The 26169-nt window shown below is 38.5% G+C and overlaps 1 protein-coding gene across 12 annotated transcripts in view; it reads left to right on the top strand.

Annotated features, from left to right (window-relative positions):
• The window catches only part of GAB1 (GRB2 associated binding protein 1), a 101676-nt gene that overhangs the window by 52680 nt on the left and 22827 nt on the right, over positions 1-26169 (top strand). For 9 of the 12 annotated variants that reach the window (XM_054064649.1, XM_054064655.1, XM_054064654.1 and 6 more), the window contains 4 exons: positions 6125-6419; positions 17248-17461; positions 20629-20709; positions 24989-25593. In XM_054064649.1, coding sequence (XP_053920624.1) covers positions 6125-6419; positions 17248-17461; positions 20629-20709; positions 24989-25593 — 1195 coding nt within the window. The remainder of the gene's footprint in view (positions 1-6124; positions 6420-17247; positions 17462-20628; positions 20710-24988; positions 25594-26169) is intronic. The other 3 variants (XM_054064652.1, XM_009570259.2, XM_009570261.2) reach the window with 1 other exon arrangement.

Below are 26169 nucleotides of genomic sequence, written 5' to 3'. Positions count from 1 at the left end.
GCCTTGTGTGTATTCGGAACAGATGATCAGGATGATGGCCAGGAGAGTGGAAACTTCCACTGAGACTGTTTTTTCCTTATTTTGCTCAGTGAGAAAAGATGGTGCTTCCTGGAAAACAACTCTTAAATATTTAAAGAAAGTTGTAATCAGTATTTTCCTCATATCACATTTGTTTATTTTGCAGCAATCTGTTTACACTTCTTGGTATTTAACACTACTAAAAGCAGAATGTTTGGACTATCGTCAAATCCTGGGAATGTAGTTTCTGCTGTTACAATTAAGACACTAAATGTGTTGGTTTCTGCTCAGTTTAGTTATTCTATTGATGCCATCATTTTTAGGAAAGAGGATGGCAGTTGCCAGTAGATAGACAATGGTTTCCAGAAGTAGCTAGTAACTACATATCCTACAGTTCTAGTGCTCATGATGTGACTGTTGGGGGGGTTTATTTGTTTGTTTGTTTTTAAAAAAAAAGCTTTAAAAGATTTCTAGAATATGCTTTCTGAAAAACGCCTCTTAATTTATTTCCCTTTAGAAACAGACAAATGTTAATTTCTCAGGGAAAGCATGAACTGAAATTTTGAAATTTCACCACTTCAGCATTAGTTCTGCAAGCTGCAAGAATAGTTAGGTGAAAAAAAGTAAAGTTTTGTACTGGAAGTACGGTTACCCAATGTGACCTCTCTTGGCTACTTCCCGACAGTCCTCCCAAGTACGTGCCTTGTGGGTTGAAGCTCATTTGGTGACAGTTGTCACTGGTCTCTGCCTACCACAGACACGATTTAAAAAGAAGCATCGTGTGAAGGAGCACTTATTTCTATTTCATTTGAACTGCTAATGGATGCAGACCGCAGGTCTGATGCAAGAGTTAGTGAAGCTGTGCTAGAGGTGTGCTTGTCTCTTGTGATGAACGGAACACCTGAACATTAGAAATGTTGTGGCGAGAAGGAGAAGAAATACTCAACTTCTCCTGTTTGTGATCCTTCTTCTTGTCAGACATGTAGTAGTTCCACTGTTGTTTAACCTTTGGACTGGAAAAAAGTAAATGGAGAGGGATAGAAGAAATAAACAGGAGCAAAAAGCATAAAGAAAACTTAAATCTTGATCCCAGTAGACAAGTGAGAAGACCTCAATAGTAGGTTCAGGACGTAAACAAAGGTGCAGGAGAGTATTCTGAAGTGACCTTGGGCTTTCTTTTTCTTCCCTCTACTTCTCTCTGGTCATGCTCTGCCTGTCTTCTACTTTATAAGTTGTTCTGGAGCAAGCAAATAATTTGTTTTATGTTTGTAAAACATCAAGTGGTTTTTTGGATCCTTCCCTGTGGCCCTAGGTAAGTTGCCTCTTTCTTCCAAGTCTCAGATGACTTCTCTGGGAAAAGAAGATGCCAAATATTGCCCTTTTAAAGTGCTCTCTGTGGAGTATAAAGATGAAAGCCTAAGCACAAATGTCTGCACACTTGAGAGATGAGAAAGTCTGAGATTTGTAGCTTTATTCCTGGGTCTTCTAGTCATACATGAGGGCAAGATTTATTAGCAGTGTTATGCAAGTGGGGGTGTAAGGAATACGCTCTTTTTGGCTTACAGCGCTCCACAATTTCGGAGTTTTTATCTGACTGGATGCCACCTAAGAGGAAAAAGGTGGTAAATATGTTAAAAGAGGAAAATCTGGTTTAAATGATATGAGGATTATGGGTAATAATACTTAGCAAACCAAAGAAGGACAATTGGCCAGTTTATCAGTAAGCAGAGTTACTTGACCCCATGAGATCAAATGCTGTATAAAATAGACCAGAAAAAGTTGGTTTTGCTTTAGCATTTCTAAGCTTTTGTTTAAGCATTTAATGTAGTTATCTTGGCCTCTTGAGCAACAGCTTGAGGGAATCCAAATGGAAAGTTAAATCCTTTTTGAAACTTGAATGTAAATTATCTGCTCCTTCCTGCCCCTTCCTCCTTCCTTTCGCTGTCCATTTACGCTTACATCCCATATTTCCTACATCTTTGAACTGCAGCCAGCAGCTGAATGAGGTAACTCTTGAATGTATATGATGAGGGAAAACATGATCCACAAATGTAAAGGTTCAGGGAGGTATAGCTTCAACAGATATAGTTCTTATAAGGTGATTGTATTCTAAATCATTTAACGCTGTTAAATGATGTTTTCTGCAAATTTCTTAGCTGATTCCCTTGCTTTTAAATTGGCAGTTTGCACATATGTGACTGGAAAAACTAAGATCGTAGGAATTACTTGTTTTTGCTTTGTAAGCTGCTCTAAATGCTGTGTGAAAAATACAGAATTCCATTATTCGTTTGATCATTTGATGCTTTGTGGGTGAGCAGCTTGTCACATTTTAGGCTATCTCAAAAACAAGCAAACAAGCTTGTTTCTATAGTTATGATGGTCTCATGATACGATGGTCTCATGATACGAACAGCACAATGTTTGGCAGGAATGGTGATGTCCTATGTTAGGCCAGCTGATAGGCTTTGCAGCTCGAAGGAGAAAACAAGCTGAGGGGCACACAAGGCCTTTCTTAGTCTGAAACAAAAGCAGCAAACCTCGTTAAACCTTGTTTTGTAATAATTGAGAAAGCCTGCACAGGCTTTTGTGAACTTGATTCCCGTGATGTTTGCCATACTACACTCTTAAAAGGATCAGTTTTACTTCTGATTTAGATATTTGATCTGCATGCTCCGTTTTGTAGCTAGGTGTTGGTGTACTTATAAAAGGTATTTTAAAAACCCTATTTATGTTAATAATGCACATTTTATATGTATAAAAAATATTTCATTAAAAACTCCATCTTTTCTCCATTTTCTCAAATATAGTTCTAGAATTAAATTATATTGGGACAAAATGTTTAAATCCCATACTGTCTATTTTGTTGACTTCTCAGACTTAATGCAGTTGACTTTTAGCACAGAAAACTGGTGTTTGATAATGGATGGCTGATAGCATCAATAATGTAACAGAGATTAGTGACTGTAATTTTCCTGTGACTTAAGTCAGTTGCTTCTCCTTTGGTGATTATATGATATAGTCTGTAAAAGAAAATGCAAAACTTCCAAACAAAAAAGCCTGAAGGGGTAAAAAAAAAATATTAAATTAGCATAAATATGTATTTGCAAATGCTACACTCTCTTTTAGGGATTTCTTTTTGGAAAGCCATACTGAAGAAGCTCTCTTCCTTACACATATAGCACAGCATTCTGTATTTCAGTGAGGCAGTCTGCAGCTTTCATTACAACGGCAAACACTGAAATGTTAAAAATAGATCAAGCTTTAAGAATCTCAGATATTTTCAAATAACAAAGAGTGATTTATGTGGGCTCATTTTGCACTTTGACAAAATATAGAGGCACTTTTGTACTATGATTAGCAAGGGTGCTGATGTCAGTTCGCTTGTCTAGCTTTAAGCTTTATTCTGCTGCTAAATTGTGCTTTGTACTGTAATCCAGAGAACCTTTGTATCTGCCTTATTAATGTGTAGTTTATGGAATTGCTTTTGTTTTTGAATATAATCTGTGCCAGTTTCAGTGAGTGTGACTCATTATATGACTGAAATAAACATTCACATATGCACTATGTGAAAAATCTTCAAAAATAGTAGCAGGTGCTGGTAGGCTAAATTCAGTGTTTTAAGTGCTTTATAGTTACTATTTTGTTGCCTGAATGGCTGAAAGCAAATTCCATTTAGCTGGTTGATTTTTATGGATTTTTTAGGAGCCCAATTTACTCATTAATGCTCAACAGAGATTGTCAGGATTGCTAAGATTCTTTTACTTCTTAACACAGTACTAGAAATAAACTTCTGCAAGAGTCACACTTGGTTGATAAGAGGTGGTTGTTGTTGTTGTTGATGATGGTGCACAAATTGTGAGACAAAATGCATTGTGCTTCTCAGTTGCTCTTGTCCGACCTCTCCTATCTCTAATCTCTTTCCTCCTGGCTTAACCTTTAAAATTTCATCTGAACAACTGAAGGCTGAGGTTAAAGATAAAGCTAGTTTCTGAAGCAACAGAGGTTTTTTTTTTGCAGTTTGGCTCGTAATGGTTATCTCTAATTGACCTTGTCTGGAGAGGGAGCTTATGGTATTGAAGTTTCCTGTTATCCCAGCATCAAAGTTGTCACTTGGTTTGGAAACAGGAAATAAAACAAAGGTTTGCTGGTGTTTTTGGCTCAATGTTAAACGGTGTTTATCAGCTGTGCTACTAGAAGATGCTTGCATGAAAATCTAAATTGAATAGGTTTCATCTGTTAAATCTTCTGTTTCTGTGGTTTAAATGCTCACTCAAACTTACTGCTACTGTGGAAATAGTTGCTTGAGACCTTGACTCACATGGTTCACCATTTAAAGGCAGATACTGTATTCACAACTACAGTAAATATACTTGTTTTATAAAGTATAAAATTGATCTTAAATAACTTTCAGAGGTTGCTAGAGAATGGATCGCAAGCCTTAATTAAGGTGTCTGGCATTTTTGCTTCAGTCTTGTTTTCTATATTATCTTTTCATAAGAGCTTCCTAAGCTTGATACCCACAAAAGGCATCCCCACTTGACAATGAGGGGTCTGTGATTCTCTAACGCAAAGCTGACGGTGCTGGTTCAGAGCTGGAAGATGGCAGTGCAGAAGACCCAGAAAATGGGTCTGAATCTTTTCATAGTACATAATAAGAAACTCTTGTTTCAAAGCTACATCCCAGTGTGTAAAGGGCATCACGCATCTTGACCTCTTTTGGCCCCATACTTGCTGATTTCATTCCTTTCCTTGATTAGAACGCAGCCAGGGCTGGCTGAAAGGAGAACTCACCTTTTTAAAGGACTTGCAGGCTGCTTAGTTTGAATATCCTAAACCGGTTTTGAATGGGGTGCCTTGGGGCATGGTGTGGGTCTGCGATGTAAGGCGCAGTGGCTTGGCTACTTCATTGATTTGCTTTAGTCTCCAACCTTGCTGAAAAGTCCAAAAAACAAATGGACAAAGCAGTGATGGCTCCTCACTGTGTTCAGGCTCTACTTTCAAATTTGTGACTGTGAATGCATTGCTCTTCTAGTGGGCGATGGCAATGTGTGCATTTTCTTCTGCTGTGCCTGCTACTTGGGTGTTTGTGCATATAAGGAAACTTATAGCGTAGAATGCTATAAGAATGGTAGAGCTGGGGAATCAAATGCAGCTGAGCGTGGAAACAAAGATACTGTTGGTAACACCAGGACAATTGTTTGCAGATCTTGCTTTGTTGATTTGAGTTACTGTCTTTGGTGAGAATTATGCCAAGTGACAACGACCCATGGAAATGAAAGGCAGCCGAAGATTAGTTGGAAGATGAGGCATTCTAGTTGTGCTTTTGTCCCAGACCAGCTTCTTTCTCTTTGCAGCAGGAGGAAGGCTGGTATAATAAGCATGGCGTCAGATTGTGAAATGTTTCTTCTGTGGGTATACCTTCCACAGGGACTGGATTTTTATGCAGGAAATCCACAATGTTTGGTCGTTCTCTCCATCCCAATCTCTCTAATGCTTTTCAAAATGATAATGTAGGGGTTTTTTTTCTGTAAGAAGTACTGTTGCAGAAATATTATGAAATTCTGAGTGCACGTTGTCTCTTCTTCAAATCCAGGTTGCTATTGTTCAGTATTAATAAAAAAATTCAGAGTTAAAATTCACCAGCCTAAAGCAGCAGGTATTGGAAACAAGGGACTGTGGAGCACTTTAAGATGTATTTTATTTTGCCTTCCCCATGCCTACATCAGGTTCCTTCAGAAGTTTTGTGTGTGCTTTTTTCCCCTCTCCTGGTCCCCTCCTCCCTTTTTTTTCTTTGCTGGATACTTCCTTTCTCATTTCATAAACAATGATTTAATTATATGTCCACTTATTGAAAACAAAGCTCAAACACAGAAAAAATAACGTTTAAAATACAAATTCACTAATCCTCTAGTCCACTGCTGTAACAATACGTAACTAGATTGTGTTGAATGTAGATGGCTGACATATAATCTCTTACAATTATAATTGAACTACTTATTATCATTCAGTTCAACCAAGGCTGAAACCATATACAAAAGGTAACGGTCTTAAAGTATGATTTCTTTCTTCTAATTTTTCTTCTTTTTATTCTCTCTGCAATTTTCAGGCATGGAAGAGGAGATGGTTTGTTCTTCGCAGTGGCCGTTTAACGGGGGATCCAGATGTATTGGAATACTACAAAAATGACCATGCCAAGAAGCCTATCCGTATTATTGACTTAAATTTATGTCAACAAGTGGATGCTGGATTAACGTTCAACAAAAAAGAGTTTGAAAACAGTTATATTTTTGATATCAACACTATAGACAGAGTTTTCTATTTGGTAGCAGACAGCGAGGAGGAGATGAATAAGTGGGTTCGATGTATCTGTGATATCTGTGGGTTCAATCCCACAGATGAGGGTAAGTTCTGTTGGTTTTTCTAAGAAATCGTGATGCCTACATATGAAGAATGTTTCAAAGATCAGATGACTATCTTTAGCTGGCCTGTGTCTTAAAACTTGTATGCATTGGCTATGAAACTTTTGTTACTCTGAAAAAAAAAGAGTAAGCAGAATAGAGAGACATATTAAGAATTTGTTGTAAATTAAGAGTACCATGGAACTTAGATGATGCTCTTCTGTTTTGCATGATGTTAGGTTTTGAGAGGATAGGGAAAATCTTTAAGTAAAATAATGCAAAACTGGTGATCATCAAAGGAATCCCATTTGGTATAAAAATGTATGGTTATGCAAGCAGGAATGAGTGCAAAATGTCAGGTTTCTAATATTACCATTTCTCCGTCTGCTTTGCAACTTGGAAAAAATAAAATCCGCCCCCCCACCGGCTGAAACAAACAAAAAATAACTTGTAGTTCTCCACAATCCAGCTCTAATCCTACCAAAATAGGGGTTGTGTGAAAGCAGCTTGTAGGAAACATGATGATGTGTTTAATTCCCACAAATACCTTGTGGCCATTGCTTGTCCTGAATCTATCCTTATTTATTTACTTATTATTCCTGCATTCCTCATGGAGATTAGCGGGTTGCATGACTTGCTGTAGCACTGTGCACAGTCCCAAGAAAAGATTAAATAGGAGTGGTAAGAGTTATAAATAAAGTGTGCCTGACTGAAGGGTCTAGAACTAAACTTTTTGTAGGATTGTGAATTGAGGGATGTGGGGGAAAAATGGTTTGCATGTCTTCCACTCCATACAAATCTTAAAAAAAGACTGGAAAATGTTGTTGCTTTCTGAAAAGGATTCCTTTTCTTTTTCCTTATTTCAGTTCTGAACAAAACTTTGTCTATGCATTACCACTCTAATAGCAAATTTGTGAAAGGTGCTTGTTTTGACAGTTCCAACATGTTTTTGTGACATCCCAAACGTAACCGAGACTACCCACAGCACATTTCTAAGAGTGATTGCCATTTGATTCGGTTTCCAGTCTACCTGGCATCCATTAATATATGGGAGAGAGGTAGGCGGGTGGCTGCATGACAGTGGATAATACACTAGTGCACCAGCGCAACTGTGGGCAGGAAGCACTCAGAAATCATTGCTTTTGGGAACAAAGTAGGAATCTGGGAGCTAAGAAGGAAATGTACTTACCTGGCAGCTCTTGTGTATGTGAGAGTGCAAAAGAGCACAGGTTCATTCTGTGGAACAGAGAGGTGGGGTAGGGTCCCCCCAAAGCCATGAAGCCTTTCCTTGCTGAGAGCTGGTGTATTGCTAATTCTTAATTCTCTGTTGATGCTACATCTTCTGTTGAACTGAAGATGAAATATGCCATGAATACAAAGAAAATTAACTATGCCCTCACTGTCAGTTTGGGCCAAAACTGGATTTTGCTTCAGTCCGTTGTATCAGTAACTCATCCCCATTATACTCAGCATGCTTCATCTTTGGCATTTTATCTTTGTCTGAATAATCCCAACACCTTTACTTTATATAACTGGGAGTTGACAGTACTGTCTTCTTTTTTTTATGGGTTTAGTAATGTCTAGCAGTGCATTGAGGAAGAATTAAAAAAGGAAAAAGGGAAAATAAGTTGTTGAGTGTTTATTGCCAAGTTCTTCTTTTTGCAAGATAAATCTTCCTACTAATGGAAGAGCGAGTCATAAACATACTATATAAAATCTGTGTTAACCTACAGTTTATTTTGAGAAGTTAAAGGCTGGATGAAGTTCACAGCAAACAGCAAGGAAGCACTCTTATTTTGGTATGGAATTAAACAAAAAGAGATTGTATGGGCTATAACCAATCTTCCCTGTAGTTTGTGGAAGAGAAAGATAGTTTTCTGTGAAGCCAGACAAATTATCTTTTGCTATACTGGGTAAGGGTCTTGTTATGAGAAGACCATCATTGGGATACTTTGCCCAATTAATTAAGGTCTAGAGGTACCACTGGCCTATTGCTCCTGCTGCTCTTTGTTTGTAGGCCCAGTCCAATTACCTCCTTGGATTTGCAAGGAAAAAAAACCTAGGAGATCATGGTGGTTAGTGCCATTAGAAAACGAATACGATGTTGTTGTTTTGTTGTTGAAAGGAATGAAGGAGAGAAAATTAATTATAACTGTGGAGAGACCAGAAAAATAAAGAGCACTTTAGACGGGCTCTGAGCTTCTCCTTCCATACTTGGTGAAGACTCAAAAGTTCTTATGCTAAAAAATTTGTATTTTCTGTTACTCCTTTTCTTAAAAATGAGTTTTCACGGTAGTTTTTAGGTATCTAGTGCTCTCTTTACACCTTCCAACTGGAATTTTATTTATGCACGTGAAATCTGTTTGTTCTGGAGATCTGCATTGTATTTGGACTGAGTAGACAAATTTACATTCTTTAGTCATATTTACAAGCCTCTGAGCCTCCAGCTTTCTAGAGGAATCATAGTGTGGCGTAATCTGTAATACTATGTTACAGTTACAGTATATGGCTTTTTAAGAGTGACTTTCTTTTAAAGAAGGATTTGCACTGATTTAGGTCTTTTCAACATACAAGACAAACATGAAGGAATTTTTTCTTTTTTTTTTCTTTTTTTGCATAAGCTAAATAATCCTCGTGCTTTTGTAAAGAAACTTCTGGCTACTTATGTTTTCTTCAGCTGGTGCTCTTCGTTTTCAAGTGGAAGCTGTAAAATGTTTGTTTCTGTAGCATCTTTCTTTTCAGAATGCATGTGCAGAGGTGTAGGGAGCTACACATAAGCATGATGGCTTTTAGGTTTACCACCAAGTTTCATACTGCACTTTTAACATCCATGTTTTCTCTGTAAGGTCACAATATAATAGATCGTTTAGAGGTTAAATTGTAACTAGAAGCAAAAATACATTGCCAGTGTTTTGTGTGCTATGAACTCCAGTGAGAGATGTTCCAGGGTGAAGAGACTAAACGGGCATGAGAAATGACCATTCTCTGCTTGGTGCTGTGGAGATCTCAGCTGAAACACTGTGGCTTGAGCTTCCAGAATGATGAGGGTGAATGTTTAAGGAATGGTAGATATGGAGAAAATGGATTTTTAAAAGTGATTGAGGAGGACGAAAGTTGAAGGATTTAGTTTTCCTGGGAAGAAAATACTGTGGAAAGAGTTGACTTTCAAATTGTAATAAACTGTGATAAGGAGGACATGTATCAGTTGTTATCTGAAGAGAGGAGTAATTTCTATTTCAGTGAGTGATGTAGTGATAGTAAAAGAACCTTCTAAGGCTGTTTAAGCACAGGCTGTGAAAGCCCTTCCCTAGGATCCAGTAGACAGACATGATGAATGCTTTTTATGTGATCAGCTCCATGTTTCTGTAGTTTAGTGAACTCCATGCTTGGCAAAGCAGAGGAAGGAGGAAATAATCTTACTATATGCAAACATGTTACTTGCATGTATTCATTTGAATTAAGATGGCAATAACAAAGTAAAGCAGAAGAAGAAAAGAAAAGGGAAGAACAAGGCTTTGAAATCTGCAATTACATTTACACAAATAATTACATGTGGTAAAGAAAGTTTCTGTCGTAAGGACTGCACTTTGAGAGAGCTGCAGCTTGCTTCACACACAGCACGTTCAAAGTTTGCAGTATTTCTGTTCAGGCAGCTGCTAGCTGGTATCTGCCTCTCATGCCTTCTGCATTTTGAACAGTAAATTCCTCGTCAGGTAACTTTTTAAATCATGTTCTGATAATACATGCACCACAGGTTGATCGTAGCTTGGGTGCAATATCCGTGACTGGCAGGATGAACATAACTCCACCTTCTAATCCTGACTCCCTTGTATTGTCTCAAATGCGTGGTCAGGCATCACTGCTGCTACGCCGTGTTGGAGATTGGCGTGTCAGATCAGGATCCCCCTCTGCTGCCTGTAACGCAAGCTTGGAACAGAAAATGGTCTCTGCCATGAAGAACTTAGTATCTGCAGTGAAAGACATCAGCATGGGAAGAAGCGAAAGCAAATAAGTTGGTTTTGACCATTGTGACAGATAAGCAGTCTCAGCGCTTCAGCTGTTGGACTGTTGCTGAACTCTGGGGAATTTTGAGAATAAATTTTCAGGGGATCTTTGATAAATAAATAGCGGAGATTAGAGGTGTTTAGGGGCCCTTTCCTGCGTGAAGGGTTTGCCTTTAAGAGAGAAAAAATATTCCCTTTGACAAGAGGATGGCAGAGGCTGACACGCTTAGCAAATCAAAATCTCCATCTCAGTAACATATGATGAATATTAGAGACTTTGGTCACGGAAGGGCTCAAAAGTGACGAGAAATAGCGTGAGCTTTTAGATGAAGGCAGGGAGGCTCTGGAGGACCATAGAGAGAAGTATGAGAGAATAATACCTTGGAGTAAGCTTAAAGTTTTTGCAACAAAGTTACACCATAGAGATTATGTACTTAACAAGTTGAGGGAGTTTTGTATCTCTTGGATGCGATTAACCAGAAAAAAAAGTCAGCTCCAAGAGGACATGCCAGGAGGATGAGGGACCGGTGACTTGGAGCGCGGTGAAGAGTAGCACAAAAGGACCAAGTTAAGCATTAGGAGAGAGACCCTCTGCATAAGGATTGTGGGTCTGTTGTCTTACAAGTGAGACAGGAGGTTTAGAGGGAGTAGTGGCACAAGGGCATCTCTTTGTGGAGAGTTTTGAGGAGGTAAAGGTGGGGTATCGTTGCCACTGAGATGTACAAACATGGTATGTTTATTTGAGGGTGGAGTTGCTGAGGGGAAGGTAAGGATAGACTGTGAAGTAGTCTGTCAGAGCTGCAAGAGTTCATCTGGCAAAATTGCAGAGGAATAATAAAATTGGAAGAAGCGGGATCAGAGAAGGATCTGGGATTTGGCATAGCAGGACTGGTAGAGGTGGCAGGAGGTAGCTAAAGAGCTGAGTAAAGGGAGGCAGAGCTGAGAAAATTGTTGCCTGTTACACAAATTAGAAAGAGCAGACAGCAGAGAAGACTACAGTGTCTTCAGCTTCAGATCAGGTGGTTAAAGGATGAGTGGCTAAGCAAGGTGATGATGAATATAGCACAAAATCTGCAACAATAGGTCTTCCCCTAGAAGTATGTGAGGAAAAAAAATATATATTAAAAAGATAGAATTTACAATCAGAAGCGTGGTCAGAAGCTTAACCTTGAGTGTTTGGGACTATTATCTTAAGCTGCCAGTTGTATGTGGCAAAAACTTGTATGGAAGGTGATTCTTCTCTTCCTTGAGGAATAAAAAAGCTGAATCTAATATGCCTAGGTAAGAAGGTTAATTTTCCCTGGTCCTGCTGGACAACTTTTGTGGCATTAACATCACATGATAAGTTGCTAGGAAAAGGGGATTACCAAAGGTTGGGTTGTAAAACTGTTCTGCAGATTGCTAATTCTCAAGTCGTGGGGTGCTATGAGGCAGTATGTGGAGTGCTGAAAACCCCTCTGAAGCTCAAAGGTGCCTACAGTTCCAGACAGCACGCTGCAGCCCCAGCTGGTTAAACTTGCCACGTGGCTAGAGCAGCCTGCCCTGCCAAGGGGAGCTCTGTGAGAAGAGGAAAAAACCCAACCATTTTAATATGGTGGGCTGCACTGTTTCTTTTCAGAAACACCTACAGAAGTTAGTATATAACAGGTGGCTTTGATTATTTTTCCTGCGTCACCCAGCCTGTGTACCATCTTCAGATGGAGAGAACAGGCTACAGATGGTTCTTTTTTCCCCCCTCTTTTGAGTGATCTTCAAAAGAAAATTGCATGTGGAAAGAGAGAAGAAATTCTGAGTGAAAGCGCTTTTGGTATTTTAAAATTTTAAATGGGTAACCAAAAGTGCAGCTTAGAATTACATATGAACTGCAGATATGTACTAAAATTTTAGATGTGAGCTCTGAAAGCTGGCAGCTTCAGTTTGTGATAGGAACTTGGAACAGTCGGGCATGTTTCCGTTTCAGATGCAAGAGTCAGGTTTGTCTTGGTAGTAATATGCAACAGGAAACCACTGAATTCTTCATTAGTGCTCTTTAAATAAGATATTGTGTTGTCTTCAGAAAGGGAGAGATACCCTGAGATTATATTAAACTAAGAAAACAAAATGACAAAAGGCATTGGAACTTTTTAATAAAGTAATTAAAAGGATTTTCTCTGGGTATAACAGAAAGGTCCAGAAGTGACGTTCGCTGTATAGGTTATTGATTGGAAGCTGATCACTTATGCTGAAAATCAAACCCAGAATAATATGTCTGTGTATCTTTGCGGCTGGCTCTGGTTCGCATCTATTGAGTTAGGTGTAAGAACAGAGTAAGTACTTGTTTGCACACGTGTGACCCTTTGATTCTCGAATCTTTCACTTGTGACCATGTAGAAGTTGACAGCAGAGGAAACTCCTGCAGTGTATTTCAGGATGTCTCTCACAACATTAAGCAGCACAGCTAATAACAGGCTTACGTAAAGGGAGGGGGGAAAAGGTCCTTTTAAGGGTTAAAGTGAAGGGTTTTTTTTATGATGACTTACAATGTAATATCTGTAAATTTTTGTTTAAGGTTATTACTCTAATATTTTGTTGGCCATTGGTTGTTTCAATTATAACATCTGTATCATAGTAAATGGATTTGGTGAAAAAAATTGCAGAAGAATAGTAGAATCATACGGCTGCATATCTGTTGCTGATTCACTGTTACTATGGGGAAATTCCCATTTCTGTTTCAGTCTTTTTACCTATGGTCTGCAAAGAATGCATTTTCTTACTTTTATTGCAATTTCACCATTTAAAGTAATACTTGCTGTAATGTTTGCTATGAGAACATTTCAAGGATTTACATAACTTGAATATTAAGAGACTATATATCATGATGTAGAAAACAATTTAGGTTTTGCTAAAAACAAACCCAACCCTAAATGCAAACTCCTGCACTCAAATCTTCTACGTTGTTTGTAAAACATAGATATAGGTATGTGTGGAGTAAAGAAGTTTTATATAGTTAAGAAGGAAGAAAGGGGAGCTTCTTATTATTCTTTTTCAGAATTGTTCTTCTTGCCTCACTAATTTTATGATTGTTTTATTAGTGAGGCAAATATAAAAATCGTTATGAGAAAAAAAGGATAAATTCTAGCGAAGATCATGCCTGTTACTGCTCTTAACAAACCAACCAAGAAAAGACAAAACTCTTGCCCTATTTTGAGAAAGCTGCTTATTCCAGCTGTACTGAATGCTGGAATTATAAAAACAAAATAGGATTCTTGTTACGCTCATTTGCATGTTAAATATTCTGGATGTTTTTCCAGCTCTCAGTTATTTCAAAGCAGTCCAAGTGTCTGAGCTCTGGGAACAAACCAAATGACTTACAGCGCTCTTTGGTGTGCAGATGACCCCTTCCCTAAAAATCTCCTAGTCCAAAGCAGAGCAAGTTGATGGTTCTGATCTTTGAAATCATAATAGGCAGCTGGGAGAAACCTTTTCCTTCATATCAGCTTCTGAAGTATGTGGCTAAAGAGAATATTTGAGAGGGTACAGATAAGCAAACAGCGTTCATTTACTCAGTGATGCAAGTCATTATCATTGGTGTTTGCTTTGTAGTCAAATGTAAAATAGCTTGAATGCATAAATTAAATTAGAAGTAGCCCAGTAGTGAAATGCTTTAGACTAAGTTAAGTTGCTCTTTAAATCGGGCATTATCTTACACTGTTTAATGCATATCAAATGTCTTCATGAGGATGAATTTTGGATCAAAAAGTTGGTATTGTATTAGTTCAGTGCTCTCTCCACTGCAAAAAACTCCACGCAAACCACCCCACCCCTACGGATCTGGGATTTCTCGTCAAAATTAATGAAACAGTTCATTGCAAGGAAAGTATCTATTAACATTAATAGGTTCCAAATCCTTGCTCGGGGAAGAGCTCATGAACCTTCTAGGCAGCCGGACAGTGTCACCTTCAATACTCACTAACAATTGAAAGGCAAATGATTAGGTTTGCAACAGAATGAATTACTGCTATGTCTTTGTAAATCATTAAGTGTGTCTCAGACTTTTTTTTTGCACATTTTATGTAATAGTTAGTTTCCCTTTGTAGTACGGAATTAGTAGAGCTAGGAAAGGGACCCCAAATTTGCAATGAAATGGCTTCTGTTCCAAGAAAAATTAAGCAGAGTCAACTAAGTAAAGCTGTGATACAGTTGTGTCAACTTAGTAATGGGGATTATGACTAGGAGGCAATTGATCACTGTTTCTCTGAAAATGGGAGCTGAAGGATGTCAAATGAAACTATCAGGCAGCAGGTTTAAAATAAAGAAGTTTTTTCTTCATGCCACGCATAATAAGGTGTGGATCTCACTGCCACAGGTCAGTAGTAGAGGTCAAAAATATACTCAAAAGGGGTAGGACGAATTTAGAGAACAGTTGGTCAGATACTGCTCAGCATAATCTGTGGATGCAACCTGTGCATGGAGGTGCCCCAGAGCCGTAGAGCCCCAGAAGCTAGGGCAGGACGGCAGGTTTGCCTTGCTACTTGTGCTCAGTCTGTCTGCAACAGGCCACCATCCGAGATGGCACTGTGGGCTTCAGAGACTACAGATCTGAGCCAGTATGTTTAGCCTAATGGTCTTCACCACCTTGCTTCCTCTCACCAATTACAAGTTACAGAGAAAGAAGTTAAAGGCTGGCTTTCTCTCACACGCGTACTTTTATCTTACTCCCCCAAGAAAGTAACTGTCAAAGTGGGTGGATAACATTGATCGTCTTCTGAGCTTCTCAGTTTCATTTTTCTGTGGAAAATTAACTTTGAGACTTACCATTCTTCCTGGGAACGCTAGTGCATGGTTTGATTAAATACATCTGCCTCACGTAGACATGCGTCTTACTATATACTGGTAGAGCTCTCCTGACTACCTGTGGTCTAACTGACACACCCATCCCCTGGAAGCTGCAGGGATGTCCTGTTTGATTTCTTTTTTTCCCCTTGTGTGAACTCGGCACTGAGCACATCTAGTGACGTGAAGGTCGTGTAGTCCAGGACAAGGAACAGGGGTGGGGATCGTGCTACACCAAAGCCTTTGAGGAGCTTGTCTGTTAAGTGTAGCTACCAGAGAATGATAGTGTTATCTGGCAGGAAGCCTTTCTTGTCTGCTTTAACTTGTGCATAAATTTACTTGCATTCCTTGGTTCTGGAAGGGACAGGACAGAGACCTACTTGTCCTTTCTCCCACTACCTCTTTTATAGAAGTGAGAAATACATCTCTGGTAGGTCCATTCAGGCATTCCTCTGTTCCTGCTATTGGCTCCCAACTTCAGGGGAATGAAAAAATATTAGCAGATGCCTCAAATAGACTCTTTCAAGCTCTTGAAATTCCTAAATAATAGAAAATTGTTGATATTTTAATATTTTAGCATATAGTAAAGGAACCATTTTATTTTTGTGCATGTGAGTCACTGGGTGCAGTTTGGTTTTGTCTTTGTTCTGCTAACTAGTTTGGTGGATAGGTCAGACAGCCTTTTATAAAAACTTTTTTTTTTAGGTTATCCTACCTTTTCAGGTAGGATGAGTTGAGGAATTTTCATAGACCTAGACTTCTTCCACCCACATGGGTGTGGTGGGATTTAATTTCTGAGCCTCTGTTAAGTTCCATGGGAGTTCAAAGCCAGCACTTCTGCTCCTATTTCCACGTCTAAATCACTTGTACACAGAACTGAAAGCAGGAGTTCTATATTCTTGTCTGCTGATCTGGTTCTTCCTAGGATAGTGTTGGGAAGTAGAAGCTAGATTAAATTACTTTATAGTGCATAGTCTGCAAGCCTAACAGAAGCAGTCTGCATTGGATAATAATATGTTCATTTAAATGATGCTAATAATCAGCATCCACTCTTGGGGTACACTAATCGGAATGTACAATGACTTGCAAGTACAAGGGAGCCTTGAAAATTGAGGAACAATTTGCTTAATTATGTTTTTCTTAGTCAATGTGTCATTAAAACAATGAAAAAGTTAAGTGATTGTTTAATGTTTGACAGTGTCAATGTTTTCCAGTCTCCCAGATAATAGTCAGGATACATGTATTTGGAAGGAAAAAAAGAAGTTACCCTAGAATATAGATGAGTAGGAAGTAGATAAGAATTATGAAGACAAGGTTAGTTAAAAACCAAAAACAAGCCACCACACCACCTCCTGTCTCCCCTCCCCCAAAAAACCAAACCAAACAACAACAATAAACCACAACTACTTCATGTATGCACAAAAATAGAAAGTCAGGGTATGCAATGAGAGGGTTTAGTGGAACATGGTGCCTGTGATACCTCTGCATTATTTTTATAGTAGTAGGGATATTCCATTGCAAAAGCAGTGTTGTTCCTGTTGCTTTTCACGTAATGAAAGAGGCCAGTTCTTGACTGGTGACTGATCTCAAATGCTGAAGTGACCTTGGTCAAAATGGGATGAATATGTGCAAATACTGGCTCAGGTTACCATATTCAAGTAATAACCTGTGGGTCTGCTCTTGGTTAAAACAACAGATTTGTGTTCTTACACCTCTTCAGCTGTCAACATCTTTGTTTTGTCTGTGACCGGAAAGCAGGTTAAATAAAGCATAACCCCTTGTTTCCAGGGCATAGTTAAGAAATTGATTACAGTTTGAAAACATATAGAGAATATAAAAGTTTACATATAAATACTCTGAATCAAATGTTAATATCCAGGTGTTTTTATCTCCACCGGATTTACCATTTTGAATTAGAACTACCAATTTTTCTCATCCTCTGTTAATAATCTTTTGATAGTGATGTAAGACTAGTTCTTCATTGTAAAAGCAGTGCTTTGCTTCTATGTTTACAGATGCTGTGAAGCCACCGGTCAATTCTTTACAGCCATCTGCTGAGTTACCCTTGCCCATCAACACATCACAACCTTCCATGCAGGCAGAATCTTCCCTACCTCCTCCTTATCAGCTTATTAACATCCCCCCACTGGAGTCTTCCTCTGGTCAAGAAGATCCTCAAGACTACCTACTGCTAATAAACTGTCAAAGTAAAAAACCTGAACCTATGAGGTCAGTGATATTTTTTTTCTTCGTAACACTTATTTGCATTACAGGCCAAGAATGTTTGTGCTAAAACTACTTTTTTATTGTCCAGCCATTGAACATTTGGATGCGCATAATCTGTGGGGGGAAGATGGCTGTAACTTTTGCTTCTTTTCTTTCTATGCTTGAATTTTTTGCAACAATAGTAAGTTGTTTAATCAGCGCTAGACCCATATTGCTTTCTCCAGAAATGTGGACAGCAATTGCCAGTATGAAGTATCAGGTAAATGCAGTGATTCCAGCATTTCATTGTACCTTGGAGTGATACATGCCATGGAGCAGAGAAATACCCTTTCTTTAGCTACAATCTGGTGTGTTTAGTCCAGTCTAGGACTAGAAAAAAGCTAGAAAAATTTAGCTTTTCTCCCTTCTGGTATGCTGTGCCCCAGTTTTGCCAGTTAAAGTTCTCATGGAAAGGATTCAGTAAAACATGCTGATAATTATTATCGCCTGCCAGGTTGCCACATCACTGGGTATCTCAATCTTGGAATGGTATTTGTTGACTATTACTAACATGATTCAGACTCTCTAGCAAGAGTAAAAGATAATTATTTTATAGTAATTAAGAACAGAGGAGACTTAAATCACTCAATTTCTGTATCCTGAATTGTAATGTTTTCCAATTAACAAGCATTTAAAAACAAGCTCAAGTAAACATTTCTTAGTGAATAAAAAGTACCAATACAGTCAGTTCTCTAGAGAAGTGTGCAGTAGGAAATTTTAAGGAAAGAATTGAGAATTTCTACTCAATTAAGTGTATATTTATTTCTCCAGCTGTTACTACTAATTTAAATAGATGAACAGCACCTCCTGCATAGAAGGATATGATATTTATGGTAGCTACCTGGGAAATATCACTCTGTTTTTTCAGAATGGATCGTGGTGGCCATCCCTGAAGCAGGCTGCCCAGGGATGTATTAGAGTGTCTGTCCTCTGAGATTTTGTTTCAAAAAAACCCCAAACATGAAGGAACTTGACTGGACAAGCTCCTAAGAAGCCTGACCTGACTTTGAGGTTGGCTTTGCTTAGAGGTATTGGAGTATCTGGACCAGATAATCTCCAGAGGTCCCTTCAAACCTAGAGTATTCTGTGGGAGAACCTTATAAATCTCTCTGGCAAGATTATTTTCTGCAGTAACTTGAAATAAATCTGCTGGGCTATTTCCAGGAAATAAAAGAAGTCATATCCTTTTTGAGATTGCAGATGAGTACATGGAAGGCTGAGGAAAGCTCTCCTTTGAAAGTGTTTTCATGAGTATTTCGCATACTCCCTTAGGGCCATACCTTTTAGTAGTGGTGCCTTCCTCATAAGCACCTTGATGCTCTGCCAGGTTTACTTGTGCCATGTGCTCTCTACTCCCTTGGCATTTTTATCTTACTCTGTTGTGCCTGAGGAGTTTCCTGCTCCATTTACTGATGATGACATGGTAGAAAAGTATCCACCCTTTACAATCTTATAAAACGGAGGAATGAGCCTACAGTTCCCCCAATGTATGGAATGTGCGGGTTACAGATGGCGCAACGTGCCCCAAAGCCTCCTGCAAGAGAAGGGGAAACCCAGCATCTGCTTTTTCAGAGTTAAAGGTTTCAGTGTTCAGTGATGTTTAGAAGCTGATGGTGCCCAAGAGGTATGTCACCGTTCCTGCCAAAAGCTATCAAAAAGATTAGTATCATTTCCAGAATGGCTTGGCAGAGAAATTTTGACTTTTCATTTCTGTGCCCTGGCTCACCAGCACTGCGTTTGAAGTGCCTATTTGCTTCTGCAAGGGATGGGCATAGAGCAGATTTCTAACATCAAGCGTGTTTTTAGGGATGATAAAGGTTGGAATATGTAATTGCCTTTCTGACCCAACTTCCACAGTTGTGTTTTAAGTAGTGGGAATGAAGTCTGAAGAGACCATTAAAAAACCACAGCAAAGTATAGAGTCCATGAATAGCTGGCAGAATTTCTTGAGGAGGGTACCTTCTCTCATGTGTCACCAGTATCTGGGTATTGGGGAAGGCAGAAGGTCCATTGGTCATAAAATTCCCAGGGAACTGATAAAGAACTGATCAAAGTCTTTGGGAGTCTAGAAATTGTTTAAATTGTTTTATAGAAATATTTGAACACAGTGAAATAGTGACACTGTGATTACTTGGAAATTATATGAACTTAGCATATTCTATTTAACTACATTTACTGAATAGCTATGTCCTTTCATTAAGAAGGCTGCAATAATGAAAATTTAGAGTAATAGTTATGCTGGAGTTTCAGTTCCATCTAAAAGGACTGCTTAAGTCTCATGTTGGTACAGTAAGTATTCTGCTGCCTTTGGGCTGGAGTATAGAGGACATAGACCTTTTCTTATGGGATTAGAGCTCTGTGCATCTATGTAGCATGTTACTAATTTGATCAGTTAGAGGGCACTCTGTGCACTGCCCCAGTCCACGTCCTTACAGGTGAAGAAGAAAAGTAAATGGCTGCATCGTTTTCCTATTAATTTCCAGACTTGGAACAATTTAGCTGCATATTTCATACAACCTTTTTTCCTTAGTATAAAGTGCAAAGCTTAAAAGATGTAATTAAGTAGGCAGGTATTGTTACTTAAATGTTTTATTTCTATGACATTTTCCCTTTAGATTTCAAAGTTGCTAATACACAGAGGGAACATTTTCTGTTCTAATTTTGCATGTTACTTTATAGATAATCTAGGAATCACGGAATTTTATTTCAAGGCTTTGGGGCTCTTTCCTGGTGAGACAAGTAACTGTGAGATGCAGTGGAAGAATGCAAGCTGCCTCTCTACAAGTTTTAAGAATTGTGGTGCTTCAGAACTAACAAGTAATTTTGAAATGCTTCATGACGTTGTCGTGCAATGCACCGCGTGCTGTTGTGAGAATATCTTGCATGCAGCACATGCAGATGTCATGCTGTATTTTGTCTAAAATAGTTTTATGCTCTGATCACTGTTGACTTGGGAAAAGAGCATTGTTAGACTGTAGCATTTAGTGATGTTTAATGGTTCGTATTTGGATCCTAAACAAGAAAATGCAGCCAAAGACTGTTTCCCAAACCTTTATTGTTCTGGCTCATTTATGAGGTATATTGAAATACTAAACGCTATCTTCCTCATCTTTCCTATGTTTATGAACCAGCCAAGGGTCACCCTTTCTCTCAGAAGAAGGGCAGGAATACCTGCTATTAGAAGATTTTGAAAGTAAAAAGATTCCACTGCAGTGAGTGAACAGTAGCCATTCTTGGAACGTGTGTGAGAAATTAATCGCAGAGCCATTAACTTGCCTGAAAAATATTGTTTGTTTGAGATGTCTTGCATGGTGTTCTGTGAGATTTAATAGAAGAACTATGTAACTTTGGCTTCCATTTTCTGGAAATAGAGCTGGGCTTTATTTATTTATCTACCCACATTTTTACTATGCTTGCTGGTTTTGTCCCAGATTGCTGGCACATAAAGAACAGGTTTGCTGCCACTTTGTTCACAGTGTTCTGTTTAATCAGTCATATCAATTCCTGCAGATGGGAAAAGAATCAGCTTGAAATGAGTGATCAAGTCAGGTGGAATATAGCATATTATAATAAACGTGATGATCATCCCTCAGACTAAAACACTTTTAAAACATTTTTCCTGGGTCTCTGTCAACGAGTAGTTTTTATACATGGAGGTAGGCTTTTTATTGGACTCTACTAAGTACTGCACCACTTCTGCACATCTTAATGTCCAGTCCTTGTAGATTAGCAGGCTGCACAGTTACCTTCTCTTGCTATATGGGAAGAGGTATTCAGTTCTAGCACTGAGTAAGGAATAGTTTTGCCACTTAGCATAGTTTGCAAGTATGTGATGCGCACATGTGATAACCCTGAATTCGTGTTGCAGCTATCCTCTGCTTATACAGTGAGGAATTTTCATTGTGTAATACCCAACTTTGCCACTATTTTCAACCGAGATGTAAAAAAATAAATTACTTAATAACCAGTTGTTAATCAAATTTTTAAGCCATTTTTTTTTTTCTGAGCTCTTTTGAAGTACCTGGGAAAAATTAAAGTTTTCAGGTAACTTTAAGTTCAGAAGTCATCAAACAAACATCCTGCATCTGTTTTTCTTTTATAAAAGCAGGAGTAATGTCTGTCCCTGAACTCTAGTCCTCACCTAAATTTCCTTGAGGTAACATGGATCAAATACTTCATAGACTTCTTTAAAAATTGTACCTTTTGTTTTTTTTGATCAGTGGTTAATACTGACTTTGGATGCCCCAACCCTGGAGGTGTTCAAAGCCAGATTGGATGAGGCTTTGAGCAACCTGATCCAGTTGAAGGTGTCCCTGCCCATGGCAGGGGGCTTTGAAACTGGATGATCTTCAAGGTCTTTTCTGACCCAAACCATTCTGTGTCTCAGAGGCTGAATTCCCTGTCTTCATTTTGGCATCACCTGTTTTGTTGCCTTGTGTTTCAGGCTGTCTTAAAACATTTTGGTCTTGCAAAATTAGATTGGTTACAACCCATTTGTATTTTGGAAACTATTTCAATAGACTAAGAGACTGATTCCAAAAGATTACTTTTAAAAACGTGAAGTAAATCAGAAATGCCCTCCTAAAGTAAGAAATGTAAGTTGTTGTTATCAGCTAGGAAAACAACAGGCCTGGCTGTCTCATGTGTCATGTTTTTTGGATGTCTTCTGTTTTCACAAGTGCTTGCAGTCAAAGAAGCAGCAGCATTCACGGAGACCCAGAAAAACTCCTAAATTTAAAAGTTATACCCTTTGTTGCTTACATACAATGGGTAATGTTTAAGTCCTGGCATTGTACATGTGCTGTATCAAGTTGCATCTTGAACTTTGATTATACAGTCCTGCATGTTGTGCATCTTCAGAGTCGAATATAACACAGCATCATTATCATGTGCCTTTAATGTCTGTAAAAATACCGTAGTGCTTAGAACTGGTAAGATGTTTAAGGACATTTGCTCTCCTTTTGTGTGTGGGAAAATAAGTCATTTGCATTCTGGTGTATGGCAAAATAGATGAAAGTGATCCAGTGTACCAGCCACAAACTGAAGAACAGCAAGTGTATGCTTTTTCATTATGTGCATTTCTGTTCTGTTTTGGTTTTTTTGTAAGAGAAATGGTAGTGTTTATATTTCATTTCTGTAGCTTTGATTTTTTTTTTTTTTTTGTTATTTCATTTTAATGGATATTGTAGTGAACTGGAACTAACAGTTTTGGTTCTACTATTGATCGTTAGTGTCCAGCTTGTCTAGGCAGCCTACTTGAGATTTATAGCATATAAAATACAGATCATAATCCTTGCCATAGTTGCTCACGTAAAACATGCGTGACTTTTGCCAAGTCTTTGATTCAGATGAATACCACAGAACTAGAAGAGCATGTGTAGAACATGAGGAACTCCTGAATTAATCCTTTGAGTAAAGACCAAGGGCTACAGCAAGGACCAAGCTCAGTGTTACTGGTCGCACACTGTGTTCACCATTTATTATGCACTCTGTAACCTCATATAATTTCTATGTGCTGTACTTTTTTCAAGTGTGTTAAACTTCCAGTGGTTCATTAGTGAGTTTTTGAACCTCTGGGGCAAAGGAAGTAAACTGTTAGCCAATGAGCTTATCGTTGTCAGCATCATAAGGAGTATAGGAAGTTTCACTTTCTTGATTGTGCTTAGGATCAATGCTTAATGAAAATGTTTTCTTTATTTGGGATCTGTTAAACTAAATTCAAGTTTATTTTCAGAGTCACCTAGAAAGCATTCTGACCAGTGAGACAGGACTTTAATCTGTGTTCAGAGTAGTAATCAGAACAAAATTAGTGTCCTTTTTCTAATGGAAAAAACCCCCAAAACACCAAAAAAAAAACCCCTAAGAACAAGCTAATAGAAAAACATGATACAAATAAAGCTGAAGAAGAAATCTTATAAGCCACTCTCACTGGTGGAAGATTGTATATCTGCTATTAAACAGAACAAAAGCCAGTTGGTTAGGAGACATTTTTCTTGACTCCAGATGTCCAGTCTAAGCTCATCATGTTGGTTCCCTTGATAGCTGTCAGAGAGGCACTTTGGGGGTGATTTATCGGCTTTAGATGGATATCTAAGAAGAACGGATTGTTTCACACAGCCTCCATTTCTCCAATGACTGCGAAGGAAGCATAAATAGCTAAATTGGAATCCTTTCTCCTCAGGTTGCCAGAACCCCAGTAGATAAATGCAGCTGTCTCTTAAAGAAAGTTTTGTGCAACCTTATCGACCAATTGAAATTTGAGTAATAAATTCTGGTTGTGATCACTTTGAGGTAGAGAGCCTCTTAAAATAAGAGGGGAAAATCCTTCCTGTAGTAGTCATGCTGCTAATTTTTATGTGTTTTGTTCTTCAGAAATTTTATAAACTGCATGATCCAGTTGCTTAATAGAACTCAGTCAGAGTAGTATAGCAGCTATTCATCAATATGCACGCATGCTGGAGTATTTACATACATATGTATACATTAACACAATAGTATTGTACTATGGTAATGAAAATAGGAAATATCAAGGTATGATTGATCAAGAGGTGTATGGACTGCATTAACTCACCTATGTTAGCGTTTTGCCACTGTCTTGACTTTCATTTAAGCAAGGAGTCAGATTGATAACAGAATTTCTGTGCCTGGAGCGAGGTAACTGGGGAGGTTTAAAAAAAAAAAAAAAAGAGATTGCAATGTGTTTATTTTCCATGTACATTTACTGGTACTGGTTAGTACCAGGATTAAGGAGTCCTATTCTTAGAAAAGATTAAATTTCCAAAGAAATAAAAGGTAAATTGCTGTGCAGTTTTATCTAACAACACTGCCTTGACTTGCACTCAAGACAAAAGCACTCTGTTGCCCATACGTCACATGTATTTTTTTTTTTCCCCAAAGAGCATGCTGTCTTCCTCTTATCTGTTATTTTTCTCTCCCGTAAGGATTTCAGACCATTTTTATATGGTCAGTATATAACTTCAGGCACATGCTTAAAGGTGTTACAAGCAGCTGTATTTTTTCCTCCAGCTCTTTTTCCATGCTGATTAGAACTAGCTAGTACTGTAAATCCAAGCACTGAGTGTATTCTTTTTCCCTTTAACAGTGCCATTGAAGTGCTGCTAGTTTGCAGCACGGGTTGAAAAATAAATAAATTAAAAAATCCTCCAGCCCCCAAACAAACTCTGCTCCAAATTGGCTTCTTGGAAATCACTTGCTTTATGAAACATCAACTTGTTGTTTAGCTCCTGCTAAAGCTATGCACTTTGTTTCTGTTTCACATGCATGGATTTGTATGTAGTTACTTAGGATCCTTCTTCAGTACTACTGTTTGTTTAATAATTAGGTTCCTGCATTTCATTTGAAAAAAAAAAAATTGGAAGAGGCTGATAGCCCTGTTAGCTGTTTACATTTTAAATGCTGTGTTTATTATCTGTAATGTTTGTTTTTCTTTATATGTTCATCAGCGTTTTAATCTTACAATCTTCTGTGTAGATCTCATGCTGACTCAGCAAAATCCAGCTCCTCTGAAACAGACTGCAATGATAACGTGCCCTCCCACAAAAACTCTGCTCCATCAGCGAGCAAGCACGCTGTGAACGGCTTCTTTCAGCAGCAAGGTGTCTACGACTCTCCGCCTTCTCGTACTGGACTGACCCTGGCAGACTGCAGCCTTTATAACCTGCCTAGGAGTTACTCACAAGATGTTTTACCCAAAGCAGCATCTCCATCTGGGACTGATGCAGAAGGAGAGCAACATGTTTTCAATACTCCATCAGCAGCATCTTCATTAGACGCACAGATGAGACACATCTCCATTAGCTATGACATTCCCCCCACACCTGGAGGTACTTACCAGATTCCACGAACTTTTCCAGAGGGAACGTTGTCTCAAACTTCAAAACTGGAGACTATTCCAGATATTCCTCCACCTCGGCCACCAAAACCTCACCATGCTGCTGATCGATCTCCTGTGGAAACATGTAGCATTAGTCGCACTGCTTCAGACACTGATAGTAGTTATTGCATCCCTACAGCAGGAGTGCCACCCTCACGCAGTAATACCATTTCAACTGTAGATTTGAATATCTTTCGTAAAGGTCAGTATTCCGTATTTTACGCTGCTCTTCCAGAGTTTTTGTGTTAAATGACGTAAACTTGGGATAAGTGATGTGATCTGAATGATACGAATGGGCTGAATGATATGAGGTGCATTTCTAGCCTTTAAAAACAAGTGTGTAGCCCTTCACAAAGCAGTCTGTTGCTGCAATGCTTAAAATATGTAAGAAAGAGGAAAAAGAGAAGATTATGAAAGAAAACCATCAAAACAGCAAAGCACAGAATATCAGTAAGGGTTTTATATTGCACCGCGGCACTCAGTCTTAGCTAAAACGTTTGAAGACCTAGACATACTTATTGTGTTACTCGTCTTTAGAAAACAGCAGTAACGATCTAATGATATTTTTTCTTTTTTTGCTAATATTTTTGAGTTCAATAGTGCTGTTATCAGAATGACCAAAGTAAGGTTGGTCCAACCCTGCAGAAGCTGGAAGTGTTTCATGAAAGTCAGTGGGACTTGGTGTATACGCAGAGCTTTGAGATCAACACTGATCTGGTGATTGCTGCCACTGACTTTTATTTTTTCCTTGTGATAGATATGCGTACTGCATTTTTTG

The sequence above is a fragment of the Cuculus canorus genome, chromosome 4, assembly GCF_017976375.1.
Source record: "Cuculus canorus isolate bCucCan1 chromosome 4, bCucCan1.pri, whole genome shotgun sequence".
Lineage (NCBI taxonomy): Eukaryota > Metazoa > Chordata > Aves > Cuculiformes > Cuculidae > Cuculus > Cuculus canorus.
Note: the sequence above shows the minus strand (reverse complement) of the source record. Positions and strands in the feature narration are given on the sequence as shown.